The sequence below is a fragment of the Brachionichthys hirsutus genome, unplaced genomic scaffold (assembly GCF_040956055.1).
Source record: "Brachionichthys hirsutus isolate HB-005 unplaced genomic scaffold, CSIRO-AGI_Bhir_v1 contig_1000, whole genome shotgun sequence".
In the NCBI taxonomy this organism is placed as follows: Eukaryota; Metazoa; Chordata; class Actinopteri; order Lophiiformes; family Brachionichthyidae; genus Brachionichthys; species Brachionichthys hirsutus.
The window spans coordinates 159,143-182,365 of NW_027180403.1; the positions used below are offsets into that span (position 1 = coordinate 159,143).

The window sequence follows — 23,223 nt, forward strand, 5'->3', positions numbered from 1 at the left end:
AAGTCTTTGTTTCTGGTTCAATGAAACACACGCAGCACCATAAAGCAGGTGTGACGTGTACAGCAGGCGATGCAAATGACAGATTAACTCAAATTTCATTCAAAATAGTTTATTGCTATCATGCAGGAGTGCCATCAAAGTATAGACCATCACAGAAGATGCAAAAGGTGTTGTTTTTTTTTCCCTCTCTACAAATATACCGTCTGTTTTCATAAATAGGAGCCCAAAATAAAGAGCTTTGCTTCTCTTTGAGATCAAGGAGTCAAGCACTGAAGCTGAATCACACTTTGAACCCAATGTAGGTTTTGTAACAGTTGACATGCATCAACAATACAGTGCATTATACTGGCGGCAAACGCCACACACACACACACAGAGACACGCACATTCTGATGGCATAATCCATCTACAGCTCGTGCAAAAAAGAGATACAAATGACGCATTAAAAAAGTACCAGGAGAAAATGTAAATATTTTAACTGGTTTCTAAAGGAAAACATTTCAACATGAACCCATATACACAAATCACCTGTTACATCATCAGGCTTGGGCAGGCCGACTGTCTTTTGCAGCACTTTTTGGTTGTTCAGTGGCCTGGAACTGTATAAGCATCCTTCCTACTTCAGTTCTCTCCCACGTTTACTGATGCATAGTTCTTTGTTCAAACAAAGCTGCCAAAATTAAAAAAGGGCACAATGTTCTCGTGGTAAACACAAGAGTTTAACACACTGCAGACGCCGTTATAGGATTTATATTTCATACCGTCTGTAACGATCCTGTGGTTTGGGGTAAGAGCCAAACCCGCTACAAATACAAAGGCCTCAGAATGAAACAGTAAATTGGCATTTTGACAGGTTTTTTTATTTTTTTGCTTCAATTGTCGAGCTAAATCTGTGAAAAGTTGTTACAGCTCTTTATGTATAGCCCTTGCAAGCACTCGTCCCTCACTGACAGACTGCTGTAAAATGTTTGAATGTCCATCTAAATTTGATCTAAAACAGAAACACCACAATCAAGTGGAGCAGGATACAAGTTCAGTACGGGGCCAATTCAACAGATTTATAATCTGGAGAAAATGTTGCAGTTATTTATCCAATGTTGCATTTTCATGTGCATAATATATAAAAAAAAAAGGCTAAAAAGAAAAATCACACACACACACAAAAGCTGAATAAATCTTGTTCTGGGATGAATAGCAATAAATGTATATTCTCATTTTGTAAGTCAGTATACATAGAAAGTAGATTCCATTATCATTTTGGTATTTATGTGTTTTGTAACACTTATCCATAATAAAAATATACCAACATATGTTAAGATATTTAAATAACATCAATGTTTAAAGTCATACACTTCACTGAAGGTCACATGCACTGAACCCTGAATACAAAGACAGAGGCCCAAAGACGCAATCTGATCAGTCCTCGTTTTTTTTGCGTGGAGATTTGCCTTCTGTACAACATGATCTCCTTCAGGTTGCAACTTGTGATTCGTCTTCTTTCATCTACACATTATTTCACGTCAGAGAAAGTCACTAATAAAGCAGCCGAAGCGTTCTACGGTTGTGTTCTGTGATCCTCTGAAATTCACTTTGAATTTGTCGGGTAGGTGGTCAGAAAATAAATATCAACTGCTGTCTAAATAGGTCCAGGACGAGAATCGAGCAAACACGGAGAGCATTCGAGTATTAAACAAAAGTGAAGGAGACATGCAGAATGTTATAGATTGTAGAAAAAGAAAACGGGGAGACAGGTTTCCCTTTCAGACCGACACAATCTCCTGCAGAATAAATACTTTACATTCTAATATACAGATCTAACCATTCCCCACATATTCAGCATGAACCAATCAAGCAGATAAATTGCCTCCCCAGTGCAGTTTTCCCCAAGTAGGTGTTGTACCTACAAAAAGATGCAATGGCAAAAACTTGTGCCATATTTTAGCCATTATTTTTTCATTTGTTTTTCTAAAACAGACCAGAGAAATACAGTCCAACAGCACTGATAGCCTGAAGTCCATGTAGCCCTTATTTCCTCGGTTTCTTGAAGATCTTGAACGTGTGTTTCTTGCGACTGGCGGTGGAATCCGTTTCTTCTCCCGTGGAGCCACTGTCCTCCTCCAATGGGCTTTTCTTGGAGGACAGTTGGGGGATGCGGGTGCTGGTCTTCGCCACCACGGCTCCTGGCTGCCCTCCACTTGTAGGTGATGGCGTGTCTGGTTCGGTGGAATTGGGGCTAAAGGAGCGGGAAGATTCTGAAAGGCTGTTGATCTCTCCCATGCTTGGCGACTTGTCCGTCCTGTACACGTTCTTCATGAGAATGGGACTATCGGGGACGGACTCTCCAGGACTGACTTCGTGATTGCGGTTGCCTCCGTTGGGGGTGTGAGCGTGCAGGGAGACAGAATCGTCTGCACGACTGGAGAGGCCGTGCATGAGGGAGGCGGGCTTGATTAGGTGACCCTTGGAGCTGTAGGCGGCAAGTCGATCGCCGACTTGGGAGAGGGACAGAGAGGAGTCGGAATCCGAGCAATTTAGGTCCCTATAGGGGAGAGGGGGGGACAAGTTAGAGGAAAAACCAATGGTTCAACAGCTAAAGCATTGCATGCTGGGGGTTATCTATACTATGCCTGTACAAACTGGGTGCAGCCTGGATACTGGAACTCCACACTTGTTAGTTGAGCAGGCAAAGAATATCAGGAACACCGAGGCCTTGTCCATTCATATCCAGACATTTCTCTCTCAAAAATAAAAAAAATATGACTAAATTAAAAATAAAATGAAAATTAATTAAATCAGAGAGGCTCATTCTGTAAAATAATTATACTGACAAGTCTGTAGAGTATGTCAGTGTTTTAGTGACCCTGAGACAATCTTTGGGTCTAAGGTCAAACATGCAGATGAGAATGAGTAGCTTTGTGTCTGTACATTTGTGGACAGAGGCCTGAGAGAGGAAATAGAAATGCATTGATTCTGTGAGGTCTCATCTGCTGCAAAGACATGAAAGCACATCAATAGAAGGCATGAAAAGGACAGCGCATGATGACAGCATGAAGTTGTAGGAAAATGATGGACAGAAATAGGCACCTACAACTGAAACAGGAAAAGAATGAAGCTGGTGGAAAAGAAAACACCCTCGCTCATGCGATGCGTGTGGAGAATTGGAAAAAAGACGGGTACCCAATGCTGTCGCTGCATGGGGAGTTGGCTTTGGAGACATCTGAGAAGGTGAAATCAGGAATGGGATCCATGGGCTGAAACGAGGTTTGATGTATATGTGAGGAATGAGGGGCTACACCACCATCCACAGAGCTGGACAAGCAGGAGGAAGAAGAGGACAAGGAGGAAGGGGGCTTCAGGTTCAAGGTGGAGGCGCAGACGATGGAAGGGTGGGATACAGCCGAGGAAAGGTGAGGCAAAGGAAGATAGTCGAGCTGCCCAAATGAGTGGCTGCGTGACTGTCTGAGGGGAGCCGTCGACCTGCATGGGTGTGGGGTTCCCGCTCCCTGCTGCCCGACTGACAGGCAGCCCTCTACCAACCTCTGTGAGCCCATGGCCAGATGGGGGTCGATGTGGCGCTGGCGTAAGGACATCATACTGGGAGCTGTGGGGACAAAATGACAGCATAGTCAAGAACCTGTGACGGAGAACGGGGGACAAAGCGGGAGTTTGGTGGGAAGATGCTCAGGTGATGGGAGACATTTCTCTTCAGGTTTATCCAGGTTTAGCTCACATTCCAATTCAGCCTGTGTGGCATCAGAACCCCCCCCCCCCCCACACACACACACAACATTCCCATTTAATCTCTCCTTTAAGGAAATATAAACTATCAAGTCAAACAAAAAATGAAAACTGGTTGTTACAAGCTCCTGTATTCAGAAGATGGAGAATAAACGGAGAAATCACGAAGCAGCGATACACGAGGTAGCGACAAGATTTAGATTTACAATGCTGTGAGCAAGCAAGTAATGTGAGGCAAGGGGTGTTTTTAAATGAAGCAAGGAATATGTTCCCATTCAGCAGTGACCATGCGCAGCGTACGATCCCAAAAAGAGTATAACGGCATGGTGTAGCTTTTAGTCAAACTGAGACTGGGGTATGAACAAATGGCCAAACAGGATATTTCCACACGGGCTGACCGTTTGACCCGACAGCTGAGACAGCAGTGGAAGCCAAATGCCAAAGAAAAGGCAGTGGACAGAGGGAGAGGGAAGTGAGACAAGGGGTGCACATAATGTTGATCGAAAGACTTACTCACTATTGCAGCTGGAGTCAAACCAGAACCTATCACACCATTTTTCTTGCCAAGGGAAGTCAAATAGAGAATTCTATGGCAGCAAGTAACAACATGGCTGCAAAGACTGTGTTCAGACACGTTTAGCCACGCTTTCTAGAATAAAAACAATTATTACAAAGATTCTCAGAGAAATGGTGGCCATCTTTTTGTGTATTTTAGCATCTCACATTCAACATAGAACATAATTCAGAGTGGGATCTGCCAGCATTAGCACTTTTCCTACGGCTGTAGCTGCTTGACCAAACATTCATTCAGAACGGTCTGTACACGCAAACACAAAGACAAAAAAAACGTGTTCTTATCAAGAGGTATATTTTTAACAGTTCAATTTCCAGATGAGACACAAGAGTCTTCAGTCTATATAATCGACTGAGAGTCAAGTAAGCACTTAAATCCAAAATCAACATGATAGGAATTTAACTGCAGCCAGATGTGCAAAAAAACAAACAAAAAAGACACAATAATATAAATTCACAGAATGCACATTGAACAAATACAATACAAACTTTCAAATACAAACATGTGTGCCCCTCGCCATCTACCTCAGCAGGGAGGCTGCGAGGACAAACTCAGGTAAGTGTAACATGAAAGGTCCAAATTCTCACGAGGACTGATTTTTGGATTTCCCAACCAGGGTCTTGGAGGGTTTAGGGGCTCGTTTGCTAACCCCCACCGAATGGCCGATGGATTCAGTTGAACTCTTACATTGCAGAATTCCGGGGACGATATCTTCCTCCAACTCGTCCATATCGTCGGTCATGATGAAGTGCTGAGGTGTTGCTCTGCCGCCCACGAAGGTGGGATCGAGATTAAGGGATGAGGCCAAGGAAGGGAGGCCCGGGTTATTGACGATGGTAAAACCTGTGAGAATCTCTATCTGCTGCCAGCGATTGAGCCTCTCCCTCAAAGCGGCCGTCACCTCGCCCAGAGCTTGTCTATGAGAGAGGAGTGGAGAGAAGGAAAACTCAAAGTGAGGAACTTCGAATAAACAGAGAATGAAATCCACTCTGCCTCATTTAACAACAACGACGTGCTATCACACAATCAAAACCGCAGACGTACTTTGCTGCCAGTATCTTGTGGTCCACGTCATCCAGCGAGGAGCTGTGAGCCACATGGAAAGTCCCAAAAAGAGTGTTCCTCTTTTTCTTTATCTTCTCTGCCTGTGAAGAAAAGAACACTTATCTCACCGTATTGCTATTTAGTCAAGGCTACCTTTCATTTTTATTTTAAATACTTTTTATTGAACTTAAATAAACACCCATTTTCAAAGGTTTGAATATTTTACACAGGCTTGCATTAAAGCATAGCGTCTCTTTCTCGTTAAACAGTTAGTTTAAAAGCAATTTCCTCAGCTACATTTCCCTTCCCTTCGAGGGCTACATACCCCTTCTTTGGCCAGCAGGAGTTGCCGTTCAGCGTTTTGCTTCTTGATGTTGTAGTACTGCACTTCCACCTCGTGGGTGAGCTGCAGCCACTTCTGGAGAGACTCTGGGGGGGACCAGCTGCTCCGAGACTCCAGCTCCTTCTCCGCTTTCTTCAATGCCATGCGGACCTGGGCCAACACACGGAAGATAAATGAGCACACAACACAGTCATAATCTTTATGAAAGAACAAAATAGCACAAAAAGTATATTCATCTGAATACAGAATGAAAAAAATATTCTGTTTAAATGATATTTATTCAGAATAGTTTATTAATTGCATCCTAATTTGCATCACTCACTGCGTTGATTCTAACTAAAACTTAAACAAAAACAAAGGAAAGAACCACCACAGAATACAAAGAGCATGAAACTCAGAGCGTAGCGTTACACTAAAGCTGAAATCATTTTACGTGAACTAACGTGATGAAAGTGTCTAAATAAGATCACTGTGACGTTCATGTTCTTTGATAGCCTGCGTGGGCTGTGCTATGCTTTTACTGCAAAATTCCTAAAGGGCAATGACTGCAGTGGGTATATTTACACTGCGTGAATCTCATCATTCTAAAAGCAGACTGATGACACAATTCATCTCTATGTCATACATATGAGTTTGCAGGTACCTGATCCAGCTCTTCTTCAGCATACTTCTGGCGACTCAGTTCGTTCTCCGTGCCTTCCCGGAGCTCCCTCAGACGGTGGGCTTCCTGTTTGGCTGTGTTGATCTCATCCCTCAGCTTCTGCTCCAGGGTCACCTTCTCCACTTCCACTGTACGGTGCTCCTCCTGTGCGATCTGCAGCCTGCATACAATGAACATGGAAACAATTATGCTAATGTTTTTTTTTTTTTTTCATAGGAAACAAAGACATAGTACCATTTTCTCAGGAAATTGAACTGCATGAAGCAGTAGTAGATTTCAGACAGTAGGGGGCAGCACTCTCCTCCAACCAGTCCAAACAGAGTAGCAGATGAAGCAGAGAAATGAAAGGTGATCCTGGGGGCCAGCTATGGAAAAAGTGGATGGTGGGCTGTCCTGTCAATGCTTTCGGCCCTGACCTCTACCGGTCTGAGATACAGAAGCGCCGCAGCGTCCAGAGAGACGACACCAAATGCTGCATTGCATAAAAATAATGTATTTAAATGTAATATCTATTCATTTGTACTGAACTTACTGACCTAAATAATGCTTTGTGCAAGAGGAAACTCAATGTCTTAGAGATAACATGATGCTCCAACAATGTTGTTGAGCCTGTCGCCAATGGCTGTCCAGGATGACTGTCCACACACCACACCCAGATCCAAATGTGGACAAATTGGCACTAGAGCTGACATGTTAAGCAGGCATGTTTAACACCATATCCCGACGGTGAAGCAGAGGCTGAGTCACAAAGTGTTGTTAAAAAGCAACCAGGAAATCCAGCTCCAGGCAGGCTCCTCCCACTGTCTCCCAACAGGGAAGCTGCGGATGGACCAGGATACTTGATACCGTCACGGGATCTGCTTGAAGGTATGGGCAGAGAACAGCTGGCAGCAGGAAGAAAAGGCAAGGCTACCGATAGAGGACATGCCCCCTCTTTCTAGCTCTGCTTAGAAAACATGTACCAGTCACAGACAAAGAATATCATCTGATATGCGTGGCCAGGGCCACAGTTCTCAGTTTGAACGCCTTTAAGGGAATACGATACAGATCGGTCCAGAGCTCAGATCCAAATCTGATTTTGGCAGTCGGTTCACGCCCTGAATGATTTCCACTTAACATTGTTTGATTACATGTAGAAAAAGCTCAACATACGTTGAGCAAATCCTCTTTATACTGAAATTATCCTGATTTATGAGGCACACACCATGTCATTCTCTTCTACAGTAACCATAATGATTTCCGATTAGGCCGAGTACGGGTGAACAGCACTATATTTGGAGCACAGAAATGTTAACTGTGTTGAATGCATATAATCCATGACGGATCACGAGAAATAAGCCTAGTGAAGGCACAGCAGCACACAACTGACCAAAAAGAGATCAGCACAAATAAAATAAATACAAATCAGAGATGAATCCAAATTTGGCAGTGGTAGGTGTGTATCACTGCTATTCCAAGTATGACGCGACAGAGGCAACACACACACACACACACACACACACACACAGAGTGGCCTCATAGGAGCAGTCAAGGAAGCTTTTGTTTGGTATTCAACAGGCAAAACCTGAAATACTTTCCACTCCCGATTGATCTTGTCCACTAGACATCTGCATCTCATATATTATATAAATTACAAATACCCAAACAAGACACTAGAATGAAGTATGATGACAGAGATACCAGGTAACCCCCTTAGAGTCTAGTTAATGGGAGAAAACTGTCTCATGTTTCAAACTATGTTTCCTAAAACAGCCAGCAGATACAAAAGTATCTTGTGTGGGCAAGAGGAATAGTGCTGAAATTTCACCATGCCGCTCATATCCCTTGGTTAATGTCCCTGAGCATCGAGGCAGGAATGTTACGCAGTCATTCGTCATTGCCTGCCACTGCCTCCGAACTCTGTGAATGTTAAGTTACAGAATGCGGCGTTATTCCATGTTTTTAGTCCAACAAAATACTGGATCCTCCGAGGCTGAACACTTTCCACTTTAGTTGCTTCTTTAGCTTTCAAGTCAGCTTCGAATACGATTTCAAAAACTGAAAATTATTGTCCCCATTTCTTAATCCTTCTTCTTACCCGACGGATTTTTTATTTCAAAATTATTTTGATTTTAATGGCGTGTGTGTCCTTGAATAAAGCAGCTACAATCAATACAGTGTACTATTAAACAGCACTTATTTACAACAGAGCACATCACATGATTTAATCAGCAATACTTAGAATTAGAGATCATAAATATCAAATGTCATGCAACTTAAGACAATTTTGTTGCACCATCCGTGCACTAGAGCACCTTATCCTGTTCAAGCTGTTTTTAAACGGACCTGAGATTAATGCGTTTCATTATCCTTTAAATGAATAAGATCAGACAAGATTCTTCAAAGCACATTCTGAGCATTCCTGACAAAAATAGTAGGATTTTATATATATACGGTATCCTATTATTTGTCGTGATACTACAGTGGTAAGCACTGTTGCCTCACAGCAAGGAGGTTGCGGGTTCGAATCCGACTTGTGGCCTTTCTGTGAGGAGTTTGCATGTTCTCCCCGTGTCTGCGTGGGTTCTCTCTCTCCTGTTCTCTTCGGCTTCCTCCCACCAAAAACATGCAGCTTAGGTGAATTGGTGAATCCAGCTTCGCCCACGACCCGATAACGGACAAAGCGGTTGGAAGATGAATGAATGAATACCAGATTTAGGGGTCATTAAATAATAAAACATGGAATGTGTGAACATTAAATCAAAAAAGGAGAACATGGTAGATGTCCCATGAAGAGTCATATCTTAGGACAGAACATGTGCGATACAGCACATAAAATAACTTAAAGGTCAAGATGGACAGGAAGAGTCCAAATGAGCACGTTTCTCAGCCTGACAAAGGTTTGAGGAGCTGTGGTTTGATTGATCGATTAAACACTGCTGATGTGTTACACACCATGCAGCCTTGTTCCATGCTTCTATTGTGCAGTGTAAACTAAACAGGCTTTGTAGAGCAGGGATTTATTTTTGTTGCTGTTGTGTATTTTCTGTGTCAAAAAGGCTACACTCCATCACTTATCAAACTTAAGTGATATTAACCATGCTTTTTTGCATTTAAACTCTGGGCAGTATGCGGACTCATTCAGCTTATTTTAAGCTAACCTACCATTGAGTAATGCTCCAACGACGGGAGCTCACAACATCTCTTTAGAATCTACATTGTCAACAATGGTAGCATGAAAGGTTTTATGAGGAGACTAGTAATGCGCATAACGCAGCACTTGTAAAACATAAAAAAAAAAGTTCTCACTTCTGTTGAAGGTCATGCAGACTTTGTTCAGCTCTCTGCAGTCCCTCCAGGTCCTTCATCATCTTCTTCATATGGTCCTTAGAGTAGCGGTTCTGGATGAAGGCAAACCAGCAGCCACCCATACCAATGACTATTGACACGACCAGCATGAAGTCCTTCAAGTGGTTATGTCTGTTCACTGATGGAGAGAGAAAAACAATGACAACAGGTTACATTCTTGGCAAGTTGACAAACATCAAACAATATTTTTTACTAGAAGATAAATATCAAGATCATGACATAGGAAGGTGTTGCTACGACGAGTAAGCCCGTGCTTGAATGTAGGCTTGTTCGACTGCAAGTGTTGTGGTTTCACAGAAATAGAAATCAGATTGGGGTTAGAGGGGCCTAGCGCAGAAGACTGTAATAAAGCCAGCTTAATAGAGCCTATTTCAGTCGTTTTTCTTGCACTGTCAAAGCCATAACTTCTACTTTCGAGAATGAGACAAAAATGAAGTAAAAGTAGAAGGAAAGAAAACACAGGCCATCTCTGTCGAGATATAATCAGAAGTACAATACACCTTAATCATGGCTCCCTGCAAACGCATTCCTGTGCCACTGACGGCTACTGACATAGAGCCAAGTCAAATAACAGCATGAATGCAAACAATTTCACCCCACAGCACACTTCGTTTCACACAATGGTAAACAGTCGAGCTTGTGTTACATTATCTTTTAGGATCCTGTGTACATTCAAGTGCACTTGTACTTGTTATAAAGCCCAGAACAGACACAGGTTTATAAGCATCGAAGCATGTTGTACCAGAACCAAGAAACAGGAATTGCCAGACTCCGGTCTTCCCTCTTTCCTAGTGAATGTAGGAATGAATACAAAAGCTTCAGCTGCATTTGCTAGTTCTGATAAATTCAGATCAACCACTACAAACACAACTCGAAAATTACACCACGATAATGAACTTGGATTTGTGACCGCAACACTTGTCTTGGGTCTCGACTGTGTCTGGGCAAACATGCTTCAACTCAAATCCAGTGCCTTACCTGTGAGATAAATTTATTCTGCCTTGCCGCTGTGCTGCTGGCTCCATTTATTGCTTTGCAACACCACCTGTCTTAAACAGGAAACCCTGGTTGCCTTCTGTCATTATAATATGCAAGTAGCATTTATAACAAACATGTTCAAACGCCACGTTCATCGTCTTTCAGAAACAGCTAAAAGACAGCATAAAGTGACACAATCAACCACAAACACTGGACTAAAATGTGTTTGGGTTAATTATAACACTGTCTTAGGCGGTTAGCAGCCACCCACTGTGAGATGTGTCTGAAAATGCTGCTGCTATATACCGGTGTGACTACTAATGAGCCCCTGCTTTGAGAGGCTGTCAAAGCCAACTGTCAAAGCTCATTCATGGATTCCTTCAGGTTTGACTCAAACAAAACACACCCACAAAGACACATGCCAGACACAGACACGTCTGCTGCAAAGGTGCATCACATTATCTGATCTTCATTCATCAATGATTACATAAATATGCTCTGATCAGCAGTCCTCTTCCAAGTACGCAACCAGCAACTATTAATACTTTGCGTTTTTCAAGTCCAGATTTTTCCCTAACTTTCAAACGTTAAAACATCTTCAACTAAGCTTCAAAAGATGAATCCCTGAATGTAACGAAGCAGCTGAGACACACCCCAGCAATGGTGATGGTATTTGATGCAGTAAAAAGAAAAAAGGTGAGAAAGAAAGACCTCATAACTGACAATGTGGAATAAAGTGGTGTGTCTGGAACGAAGAGCAGCGTGAAACTGACACAGCACTTCCCAATATGCCAATGATAGGCAAACAAAAGTAAATAAATAAGTAAAGTGGCAAAGAGATGATCATGTTCATCAATAAATATGCAAATATCACCCGACAACATTTCCCCAGGATAACGTGCCGAGGAACAATGAAACTATTGCATCAGTGTTAGGCGGATAAGTGTAGTCCCCCCGTCTGTCAGGTTTTCAAGTTTGAACTGGTTAGGCAAAAAGTCGGTGTAAGTGATGAACATCCAACACACACACACGGACAGTAAACAAAATGTTTCCTTCGGAAAAACAACGATCTCCAAATCTGTTTTTGCAAACTGCAACTAAGTTCAGTATCTACATGAAAATACTAACGGGAGACGACACTGTGAAAGAGATTTGACTCATCTAATTCTAGTTCCTTAATGTTTCCAGTCAGTTAACATTAATCAGAAACCCTTTAAAAAAATCCTTGGCCCATCACCAAACTTTGACGTGTCAGTTCTGAAACATCTCGCTTTTGTTACATGGAAGAAAACTGAAACCGAAATCTAAAACTTCAATGACTGGTACCGGTAATAAAACAGAATCCTTTTTCCTCATCTCTCAACAGGGTGTTTCACGAAAGAACGTCACATACTCAGTGGTGCTCCAAACAGAACCGTGTCCAAAGACTTCAGCTGCAACTTCTGCACATGGCTGCGATCCAGAATCTTCAGTATAGAGTGTGTCAGAGTGGTGTTCTTTATGGCGAGCCTGTAAAAGAACAGACACTCAACTCAAACAAGGAAGAACCAGGAAGGAAGAGTAACGGGTGTAATCCACCAAATCCACCCAATTAGATTTAAAACAGCGATGGTCATTTGATGCACTAACTGCTATTTTTGACAAATTATGATTTAACTCGCAACTTATCGCTTTCACTGAAGCATTAAACTTGATTTCAGAGAGTTAAAAATTATTACTACGCTTATATAAACATCAATGTTTTGCTGGAGAGACGCATGCTTTTATAAATCTACTACAAAAGTCCTTGAAATCTTTTACCTTGGCATGACACTTCCATTAAAATGCATTTTGCGAAATACATCCACATATTGTGGCAATTCCACGTAAGTGATGAGCCATTCGACCACCTCATCCACGGTCCAGTTATACACTATAAGAAAAGGAGAAAATATACCGTTAAACGCCTCAATTCTCATTTATCTAATAGCTGCAGAATTCAGTACTGATGACTCCATCACCGACAGGTACAGCCAGAGTACAAGTAATGTCTGTCAGTCTCCTGTGCTTCCAATGTTTTATTTTGAAAAGAAACAATAAATGTGTCCTTATTCAGATTACTTTACACGTGTTCATATCCTTGCTGAGTAAACAATATCCTAAGAAGCCTGTAGAGTTGAGCACAGACATCCTACACAACATAAAAGCCAGTAGGAAGGGAAGGGAAGAAATTGTTGGTGGGGCCCAAGAATTCCGTCAGCTGACCTCAGGCCAACTGATCATATGCCTGAGCAAAAAACACCAGAAATCTAAACTAAACACTAAAATAGGAAGCGATCAACGATCCGCAGTTACAATTATTTCATTTATATGAATGAAAAAGCGAGAATGGGAGCTCAATGACTGGATGGAAGAAGGCCTGAGAGCCAGATGTATCTCATGAGTACTTCTCTCAGAGTACACGATAGCCCAGCCCAACAGGAGGAGGTGAGAATGGACGTTAACTTTGTGCTGACAGGCTTAATGACGTCCGCTCTGCCACTGGCAGGAGCTGATAACCGGGCTGCACTTTGCTCGACAAGCGATCTAATCACCCGCCTTCCTCTTCACTGAACGACTGGCCAGGTCAAGTGTGTGTGATGTGGAATCCAGTCACATGGAAATATCATCTTTATTTATCCGCTACTTAAAAGCACTGCTGTCCAAACAGACAAAGTCAAAAAGGAGTGCTTTATACCTGTCAGTGTGGGCAGAGGACAACTATTCGGGAAAACAGTGTAGAGAATAAGGTTTGAACTGAACCTTTCGAAAATATACAAAAATATAAAGAAAGCCTGAAGATCTGTTCGTTCAGGCATTGCTGCCACCAGAGGGGGAAAATAATGCAGTACCTTCAGAGCCCTTCCACGCATTCCACAAGTCCTCCACACTGATGAACTGGTCGTCACCGTGGAAGCTGTTGTGCTTGGCTTTTGGGTCATGGTAGTTCAGATCTTCTCTCAGGAACTGTCAGATTACAAGCATATTTGCACTTGTTATATAGAATCTGCCTTTCATAAGTGTTCGTTAACTTCCCCTTAAATGTAATTCTTTTATTTCCAGAAATAATTACCTCAGATGAATCAAGAGTTTTTCATTTGGACAAATGCCGGTACTTTGATAAAATAAACAGGAGCCGTGTGAGAAAATTAAGATGTATAAAAGAGCAAGGTAAACATAAATTAGCTTCTTCCTTCTCCTTTTTTAAACATGGAGAGACCTTTAATTTATTTATTTCCTGTGAGAAATGTGAAAAATACTTCCTTGTTTCTCATGTTCAAAACATTTCATTCATTTAAACTGCAACTTTCTTCATTTTTATCCTTCAGATTAAGTAAAATTAATCAAAAAAATTAAACTTGTTTTTAGTGAATTTTATAAGTGCTGGTAGGCACCATTGAAATGGCTATTAAAAACAGAAACCCTGGGTAGAGATGCCATATCACACAGTAAATGCCACGAAACACCAAAACTCATGGCTCTGCGAATTTAAGCAGAGCAGAACAATGAAGCTTAGCTTAGTCAACAGGTTGTTAAAAACAACCTGTTGACAGATTTGGAGGTGGGTTTCACAACAGAGATGGTCTGTACTTCAGGTGAAGGAGACTTTTGAAAATGATCAGGACCAACAAAACATGACCAAGGCGTTGGGCATTTATGTTTGAAAGGCTCATACAAATGTTTTTGTATGAGCATTTACAAAAATATATTTATGTTCATCAAGCCATGATAACTGAAAGGCTGACTACTCACTTTAAGTGCTAATCAACTTGCTTGCTTAGGTCAACGCTCTTAGAGACGTCAGTACAAACTGTATGCACCTGCATCTTTGCCTTGAGGATATTTGCATGCCAAGTACCTCTTCTTAAACCACAGCAGCAGCGACGCCGATGGCCTCAGCCACAGGCCACAAACTGAATCAAACCAAAATGAGACTTCAGGAGGCCTCCTCGAGGCCACAGCGTGTAACCGGAAGTATAATGGTAATGAAAGCTCGATGTGCTACAGGAAGTGCAAAGCGTGCAAAGTCTGAGAACAACAAACTCAACATCTGATTTGCATGTAACGGCTGTAACTGGACCTGAGCTGCACCTGGTTCTATTGAGCTTACATTTATGTTCAGTGTACTGAAACTACGCAGCAAATGTTATTCCTTATGCTTTTCAAAAATACAACCATAAAGTGTAATTAAAGCCGCAACAGTTTTGTCCATTTTTACATGTTTGTATCAATGCAGCGACATCAGTGTCGACAACCACACTGGTGGGGTTTGTTTAATTTAACACCCACTGAACAGAACAAATCTTCAACCTGCTCAGAACAACTTGCGGTCATTCTAGATCTAATATTACCAGACCTTAGCATGCCACCCTGTCGATCAGATGACAGGTTCGCGACGGTAACAGCAAGCAGCTCCATTTGACTGATTGAAAGCCACTTTAGCGACTGCACAAAGCAGAACATACTCCTGTTGATGAAGACATCTTTAGGCTGGTACTTACACCGTCTGTCTCTGCCACGTCCACGTTGCCGTTTGCGTCATCATCCATCTGCTTGTGAATACTTCCGATAGATTCGTAGCTGAGAATGCTGTTCTCATCCTTGCACAGTGTCTCATCAATGCGACAGAAATCTAGTGGCGAAACAGAGTCAAGTTAAGAAATGGTAAGAGTCAAACGCATGAGTCACCAGTTGTGTCAGATTACATTCACACTTCCTTGACTACTGCAGTTATTCACAGCAAAGAGAAATGTTGTTACAGAACATTTTGGTTTAATTTAAAAACTGAAATCAACAAACTGAAAAAAACGGTGTCCCTACAATATTAAAGTTAATCTCAGGAATGCCGTTACTCAGTTTTTCATTTCAGTTTAAATGACACTCTTAATTCTGACTAATTATGTGATGTCATAAATGTGACCGTGTTCATTTAACATTTTGTGCTCCTTGGAAGAGCATAAATGTTTTACAGTGCATATTTCTCAAGGCAAACGTGTGTTTACTTAAGGCCTTTTAGTCGTTACCAGGAAGCCAGAACCATGAATGTCAGAACTCCAGTGTTGACCAAAAACTGCCCATGTCACAAGTTGAGCACACTTTAAATAATGCACTTTAAAAAATCTTTCAATTGGATTTTACACCGCTTCTGTAAGGTCAGAAAACATGCGCTTGTTCATTTTAATGCAGTTCACCTTCAATACTAATCAGTAACATGGTATATGGGGCTCCACAATTCATTTTTAATAATCATCGGATATTTTCTCCTAATAGATGATTATGTAATTCTCCAAGTTATCTAAAGCCGGTCTATGCGCTGGTTTCTCTCTCCTTCCTGAGGGATTCGAACACTTCTGCCGCAGATCACAGATAATGCCACCACTCCCACAAGAGGAAGCCTCGCTTTGCATATCCTGCATGAAAGTCAGCAGTTTTGTGACAGGGTACAGTACGCCACCTATAATACATAACACTCCATTAAAAAGGTAGATCTTTCACTTAAAGCAGGATGGTCGAAGTGAATTTAAAAGAACACTGCCCTTGAAGGTTTGAACATTCGGTCAATGTATTTTAGGTTAGTATAACCTCTTGTATAACCTCTAAGTTCCATGTGCTGCTACTGTCTTAGCTCACACACTTGTTTGTGTAAACGTGTCATTTTCTGCCACGGCAACACGTTCCTGGTTGAATTAAGTTACGCAAGAACCGTGTCAAACCCAGCTCAGTGCATTTAACCACAAAAGAGGACGGAGACAGTGAGTGAGAGGCCGGCTTTGCTCACCCACGTAAAGAAAGATGCACTTCCTTGCGTGGCTTTCACTTATGTAAATTAGTATTTTATTCAACAAAATATCTCACTGTGGGTTTTGGCTTAGAGTCATTTTAGTTTTATATATTCATGACGGGAACATTTCCAAACTCGCCATGTCATCCACACAACAGTAAGTCGTAGGAATGCAGAACCTGCACAACCACATACCCCACAGGCAATAACTCTCGCACAATTATTCACCTTTAACATGTTAAACACAGGACGCCAGTTACCCAAGTTAGAGCGTTCAAAGTTGCAGTACTTTCACAAACAGAACATGGCACGCCTTCTCACTTCGCTTCCAAACCACCGGACTAGATAATGCTATTTACATACCAGGCAGCCAGCCTTTTTTAAGAGCTCGTGTTATGCAAGTCACTGTGTGCACACTCCATAATTGCATCAGTTAGTATGGGCTCCTGCCATTCAGAAAGCAAGTCAAGCTTTGACAACCACTGTTGAGAACGCATTCTCTCTCATGCAGTAATAGCCCGGCACTGTTGGGACACGTTCCACATACAAGTAAAATTGTGCTTCAAATGCAAAATGTTAATGACCATAATGTCATAAAGGTTCCTGTTCAACCACACTGTTAAACTGTATAAAAGATTATGAGTTAGCTGTTTATGAGTTAGCTGTTTGACAATGTGGTGCTGAAAGTAAAAAAAACATCTCAATATATTAATCGAACAGTTATGCCTTTCGTTAACAAAAGATAATGGAACTAGTTACTGGAAAAAGGCCCAGTTTAAGGCCAACTCCAAACATGTTGGAATGATGTGTAAAAGATGAACAGTATTGAATGTGATGGTTTGATAATCCCTCTGAAAGTCCACTGACAAAAGCAAAAGTATTTTATGTTTTCGGTCATTAACTTCAGTATTTATTTACCAAGTCTTTCTCTGAAGCGGGTAAGAGGGACACCATGTCTGTTTTCTTACAGCGTTATCTGACCCAAAATAACTCATTTAGCCTTAAATGCTCCTAGAAAACATGAAATCATCCCAATAAAAAGCTTTTTAGCAGTAGAAGAATCAAGGAAAAGCCAGTAAACAATGTGTACAAATGTAATTTAATGAATATATTTAGCACTCAATGTAGATAAATCAACTGACCGTACCCAGCTGATTTGCCTCATATCGAGTGTTATATAATATTCCCATATTTAAGTGGCATTTCTCAGAGAACTCAAATCTGTTATGTGTAAGTGTCTAGAAGTATTAACCTAGTTTGAAGACTGTGGGGAAATAAAAAACGCGGAAGTGCAAAAACTGTTTGCTGTTTATTTCTTAATGTGGTGGCACAGTCCTATTTCCTGTGTGACAAAATTGAATTCTAGTGGTTACCGGTTTCACAGCATACTGCATTAAATGTGATAGTTATCGCTCATCAACATTTGCTTATTATTGGTTTTCTAAAAAGAAAGAAAAAAGACAATCCGCACCACGTTTTAACTGCCTGCCAGACACAAGCCACACTGCAGGGGAAACGACAGAAACGTAACGAGAGGTATTTGACAACACAGGCCATTCCTGATTCCTAAACGACCCCTGCTCATCATTAACCATTAATCATTATACCATCCCGTTCACGCTTAAATAGATTGCTTGATCTAGAGTTTGAAGGACACGTTGCAAAAGAGAATGCCAGCTGGACGATTCTCAGCACAGCTACACCCATAGTGTCTGCTCAAGTCATGGAACGAAGCAAACTACAAACATATTGAGGAAGTAGTTTCACAAGCAGACAGTTAAGCAACTGGAATGCTATAAAAAAAATAAGGCAATGGCAAATTACTCACCTGATAACCCATTTTCAACAATTTGATTATCTGGTGTCAGTGTTTTTTCAGTCCAACTTTCTCCAACTAGATACGAGCAAAATATCCACAAGGTCACAAATGTGTTGAACTCCATGACTGGTGTATACTGAAAGAAGAAAGTTGATTGATTTCAGTAGATTTACATTTTAGTCATGCTCGCATGAATTTTGAAGTATTCTTCACGAGAACAGTATAAAAACCTTCATTTACACAACACAACGAGGTATTTACTTAATCTCTTGTTACAGCTTAACAAATTAGCATTGATAAATGAAAGGCACGAGCTCACGAGCTAAGAAAACATCTAGAACAGGTGGTTGAATAAATATCCTCGAGACACTTCATGCTCTCCTCTGTGAATGAATAAACGTGCGGGTTCAATTAGCCAATAAATCATTCAAATATTTCTCCTTTCATCTAAACTTTGGATTTTTTTTTTGTAGCATATCTGCAAACCCAGCCCATTTAAATGACAAAAAATAACAAGACTCCTGAAAGTAACAGCAGTCTGGTCCGTGTACGTCTAGTAGTGGCTGCAAGTCCGACAAACCCTGATTAGCTAGCAAAATGTCTCGGCTAACGAGGAAATGCAGTGAGATATCCTACAAACGAGGGGTGTGAGTTTATGTCCCCGGCATAAACAACCATTCATCATTTTTTAGTCTATGTTTGTGTCGACTGCCTGCATTTTCATTTTGCAGAGGAACATTCATGCAATTGACGATAAGCTAGCCGCAAGACGCCGCAAGTAACACAGGGGGCGTTAAGTGTAGTCTTAGCTAGGCTACATTGTAATGTTACTGAGAGCCTAATGCTAACAGATAAAGTTACCTGTCATGTATCAGAGCCAGGAGGTTGTTAGTTCCTGCCCCGTGTGAACATTGCAGCAGCTGCCTGGTCACCCGGAGTCGAGGCTCGGTGAACTCCGCCTCCCATTAAAGATCTCCCCCGACCGACTGAACAAAAAACCGCAGAACGTGGACAAGGTGCTCGCCTTCTTCTACGGCTCCTGCGCATCGTCAACAAGTGTCTCCCCCTAGAGTTCTGATTTATATCACTTTTAATATATTTTTTTCATTTCTGTAGTTTGCCATCTTCCGGATTGTTAAAGCCAGTCCACACATACGCCAGAAGGGTAGTTAAAGAGAAACCTGTTGAAAATTCAAAATTAATAAATACGGAGCATTGTCTGGCAAATTTATTGAGAAAAAGACAAAAAGGACAAGGCGGTTGTTGTAATTGTAGGAGTCATATGGTTAAAGGAAAATTACATCAAATGAACTCTACAGGAGGCTGCCTGCTGTGAAGGATGGGCTATGATAAACATTTCCTTGTGAGTGACTTTGTCAAACGTTGACAAATAAACATGTAAATATGAAATTACATACAGTACAAATAATTATTTAGTCACATTGAGATACTGTTCATATATAGCCCTGGTATCAATAATCAATAACTTACTATTAAAGAGTAACACATTAGTTATTGGAGGCTGTTTAAAATATATATTAATTTGTCATAAATGTTCTTAACCGCTATATCCATAACCAGCTCACAGTTAGTGCTGGAGTCTATCCCAGCAGTCTTTGGGCGAGAGGAAGTGTACACCCTGGACAAGCCTGCAATTCATTCAGGATTGCACCCATGATTGGTGTGCCCGGAGCATTTGAGGTCAGTGCCTCGCTCAAGGGCACTGGGCCCTCTCCAGTAACCAGTCACTGGTGTTTCCAGTCACTCCGTGTTTTCTTCTGGGCCAGGACTTGAACCGTTGAAAACAGGTTCCGAACTCATGTTCCAACCCACTAAGTCACTGCCGAGTTGGATTGTATATGTATGAGTATGACATATTGCAATCTACAATATAATAATAGTAGGAAACATCAATATTGGAACAATTTAATCAACCATGTTTGTCTCTCTGATGCTGGGAAGCCTATCTTATCAGTAAACGACAAATACACAAAATAAACAAGCCATAACCCTGGAAGTTATTTTCAAGAGAAAATGTGACCATTTATTCAGTTCTTGTTTAATCAGGGTGGGATTCAGAAGAGATTTCTATGTCGTAATGCATTTTGGTGATACTACGGAGTGGAATATTAACTAAATATGGTAACATTTTGTGCTGTCAAGCGATTAAAAAATTTGGCTCCTTTTAATCTCACTGAAAAATCACAGACTTGAGATATTTTCATTTAAATGCATTACTGTACATTCTTGTGGCAGGTCAAAAGATTGATATATTAAAAAAGTAGCTTATAAAGTCATTTTTTCAGAGATTAATTTATAGTTTGAAACACAAACTACACATTATTCTCTTTTTATTTACATTTGATCAATTATTAAAACTTTATGGGGCTTAGGGAGAGTCATATTTAGGTAAAGTCATCCATGCATCAGGCAGACATTGCACAGAACTGAACTGAAAGGACCATACAGTAACACAGATGCATGTCTTTTTCAAACACGTCTGACCTCTACTCTCACAACTCTGGAGCTATTATCATCACGGGCATGTATGGTAAAAAACTCCACCCAGCTCTTCCTCTTGAACAAGATGAAGGCTGTTATTATGGGTAGTGGTTATACATTCAGCACTTATTCCTTGAGTTTCTAGTCAGAAGTCTTTGTCTTCAGAGGAGGAAATGAGCAAGACCTCCCGGCTCTTGAAGTCCCACACTGCTGTGAGATGGAATGCCATGTTGGAGAAAACAACGAGATACTCAAACAGAGCAAAAAGTGTGTAACCTGTGAAAATAAGGAAATAGGAGACATGGTTGAGCACAATTATCACCTGCTTATAGGTTAAGTAAATACAATAGAGCTGATTTACTTACTTCCTGACTCACAGTACATGTTGTGTTTCCAATAGAAGAAGCCAGCAAAAGCACAGAAAGACAGATTGAGACCGAAAAGACGAACTTTCCAGTGGTGAGATTTGGCAACCTGCAGTATAAAGGAGGGGAAAAAAATATTAATGAATTATAGAGAATGCCTTGATTTCAGGTTTTCCGGGTGATTTCAGTCTGTGTGTGGGATTCAGCGTTTCTTACATCAGGATTTAAAGAATACTCCTTAATAGCCTTCCATAAACGGCACGTTATCATCATGTAGATGAGGGAACTAATAACGAAGAGGACAAATCCTTCCTTATGCACAACTGAAGAGTAAAAGCAAAGAGAGAAATTTAAGGTAGAAAAGACAATTGCTTCTTACTTTAATATAACTACTGTGTGTAATAAACAAATCAATGTTATAACTGTCACTTTTTTCGAAATTACTCACAATATGTTTCACTGGATGATACATATGTGAGGAGCAGGAGGCCAAGGTTCTCAGAAATAGAAAAGGCCAGGTTCAAGCAGCTGAGTGGACTCTCTGGGAACTTTGAGGCAAACCGCGTCTTGTAAAATCTGAAGTAGGTAAAGGCAACCAGGAACCTTGGCGCTGAGTGCAATCCAATGCAGAATCGCCAGATATGGCACTCAGGACTCAGACTTATGGAGGCACTGATAGACGGCAGGTAATTAGGGACCTGGAAGCACATGGTAATGATCTATTATTTAGTGCAGAAATGTGGCACAAAAAAAATAAAATAAGAGGCACCTGCCACTGTTACCTGGCAGTGTGTTCCAGTGGATTCATCAAAATGAAAAACGGAGGATATGAAGACACAAGTTATTAGTCCGACCAGAGGCAGGAACACAGTACCCTGAACGCAGGAGGTGAATGACATCTTCATGACCAGGGGCCTCTCGGGCCCCAGGATATTTGAGCCGTGGAGCATCTCGGTCTGAAACAGCACAAGAGTTGAGCTAAGAATAAAGAACAGTTTCACTGTAAATCACACACACAGACATACGTCAGCCGACGCAAAACCGAGATTCTACACCAATATAATAAATACAGATACACATCTGTTCGTTTAATCAGCATCTAAAGTCTGACCTACCTCCACTAGATATTCTGTTTACCGCACATTATACATTATAGACACATGGCTCCCCATATTTAATAACAACGCTATTACGACAATATTCATCATATCAAGCATTCAAAAACTCAAGAAAAGGGTGCAGAACTCGTGGGATCCTGCAGCCAGCTCAGATCGACGGGTCTGAAACAGCAGCGCGTCTGCAACATCCTCCTGGTGCCGCGGTATGGAAGCATCAGTACCCGGAAGAGAAAGCGAGGAGGAGGCGCTCCGTCTGTGGAAGCGGGCAGACGCATCACAGTAACGGTCGCGTCATTATTAAAGCCGTAAAAGGAGAAAAACCAAAAATAAAAATACTACGTGGCGCTCTGCCGGAACAAAAGTCGCGGGTTTGGATTTTTATTTTTTTACTAAAGAAATAAAATAAAGTGACGTCTGACCAGGTTGCTGCCCCGCCCCGCCCCGCCCCGCCTTTCTGTCCTTCATCTGCATTATCAGTGCGTTCGAGGCAAATGTCAGCCTCATAGACTTCATGTTTATGTTTCTTTCTTTGTTCGGTTGTTTGTTTATGTAATTGCCTCCAGGTTGTCATCTGTTGGACCGGTTTGTCAGTGACAGAGTAAATACTGTACTCTTTTGCAGCCATGCAGACTGGAGAGTCCAAAGTTTCCATTTATTTTTATTTTAATCTAAAGTGTTGACTTGACACGTTCTTCTTTTGACAGAAAAGGTTAAGACGAAGAGCACTGGTGGAAATATAGTCTATTAGTCATATTTTATTTTATTCATTTCATTATTTTCATTTTAATGGCTCATCTCTTTCTTCCCAGATTCCAGGCACTGTGTTAAACAATCTTCCAGAATCACCTGCTCTGTGCTCATGTTAGTACTCACATGTCTTAAGTCAGAAGATTAAGCGTTAAATGATGATGATGATGATGAATATATTTATTA

The 23,223-nt window shown here is 41.2% G+C and overlaps 2 protein-coding genes across 2 annotated transcripts; both read right to left on the reverse strand.

Annotated features, from left to right (window-relative positions):
* Positions 1-101: 101 nt before the first annotated feature.
* Positions 102-18,429, reverse strand: LOC137914695 (stromal interaction molecule 1-like). The gene is made up of 12 exons (XM_068758194.1): positions 18,315-18,429; positions 15,207-15,337; positions 13,557-13,671; positions 12,487-12,598; positions 12,080-12,195; positions 9,649-9,826; positions 6,343-6,520; positions 5,682-5,849; positions 5,357-5,457; positions 5,000-5,229; positions 3,178-3,601; positions 102-2,539 (listed from the first exon to the last, which is right to left on the reverse strand). The coding sequence occupies exons 1-12, from the start codon at positions 18,427-18,429 to the stop codon at positions 2,026-2,028; spliced, it is 2,382 nt and encodes a 793-aa protein (XP_068614295.1). The 3' UTR covers positions 102-2,025.
* Positions 18,430-20,411: 1,982 nt separating this feature from the next.
* LOC137914696 (post-GPI attachment to proteins factor 2-like) lies at positions 20,412-22,131 on the reverse strand. The gene is made up of 5 exons (XM_068758195.1): positions 21,955-22,131; positions 21,621-21,870; positions 21,389-21,495; positions 21,173-21,281; positions 20,412-21,083 (listed from the first exon to the last, which is right to left on the reverse strand). The coding sequence occupies exons 1-5, from the start codon at positions 22,120-22,122 to the stop codon at positions 20,953-20,955; spliced, it is 765 nt and encodes a 254-aa protein (XP_068614296.1). The 5' UTR covers positions 22,123-22,131; the 3' UTR covers positions 20,412-20,952.
* Between the last annotated feature and the right edge of the window lie 1,092 nt (positions 22,132-23,223).

Bases quoted from the DNA above. Each gene is read 5' to 3' on its own strand.
- LOC137914695 (XM_068758194.1), bottom strand. From the start codon at position 18,429: ATGGAGTTCAACACATTTGTGACCTTGTGGATATTTTGCTCGTATCTA. The intron at 12,599-13,556 runs GTACTGCATTAT...CTTTTCTTATAG, and splicing joins TGCGTGGAAGGGCTCTGAAG to TGTATAACTGGACCGTGGAT. The intron at 5,458-5,681 runs GTATGTAGCCCT...TTTTCTTCACAG, and splicing joins TCCTGCTGGCCAAAGAAGGG to GCAGAGAAGATAAAGAAAAA.
- LOC137914696 (XM_068758195.1), bottom strand. From the start codon at position 22,122: ATGCTCCACGGCTCAAATATCCTGGGGCCCGAGAGGCCCCTGGTCATG. The intron at 21,496-21,620 runs GTGAGTAATTTC...TTTACTCTTCAG, and splicing joins ATCATCCAGTGAAACATATT to TTGTGCATAAGGAAGGATTT. The intron at 21,282-21,388 runs GTAAGAAACGCT...TTTATACTGCAG, and splicing joins AGTATTCTTTAAATCCTGAT to GTTGCCAAATCTCACCACTG.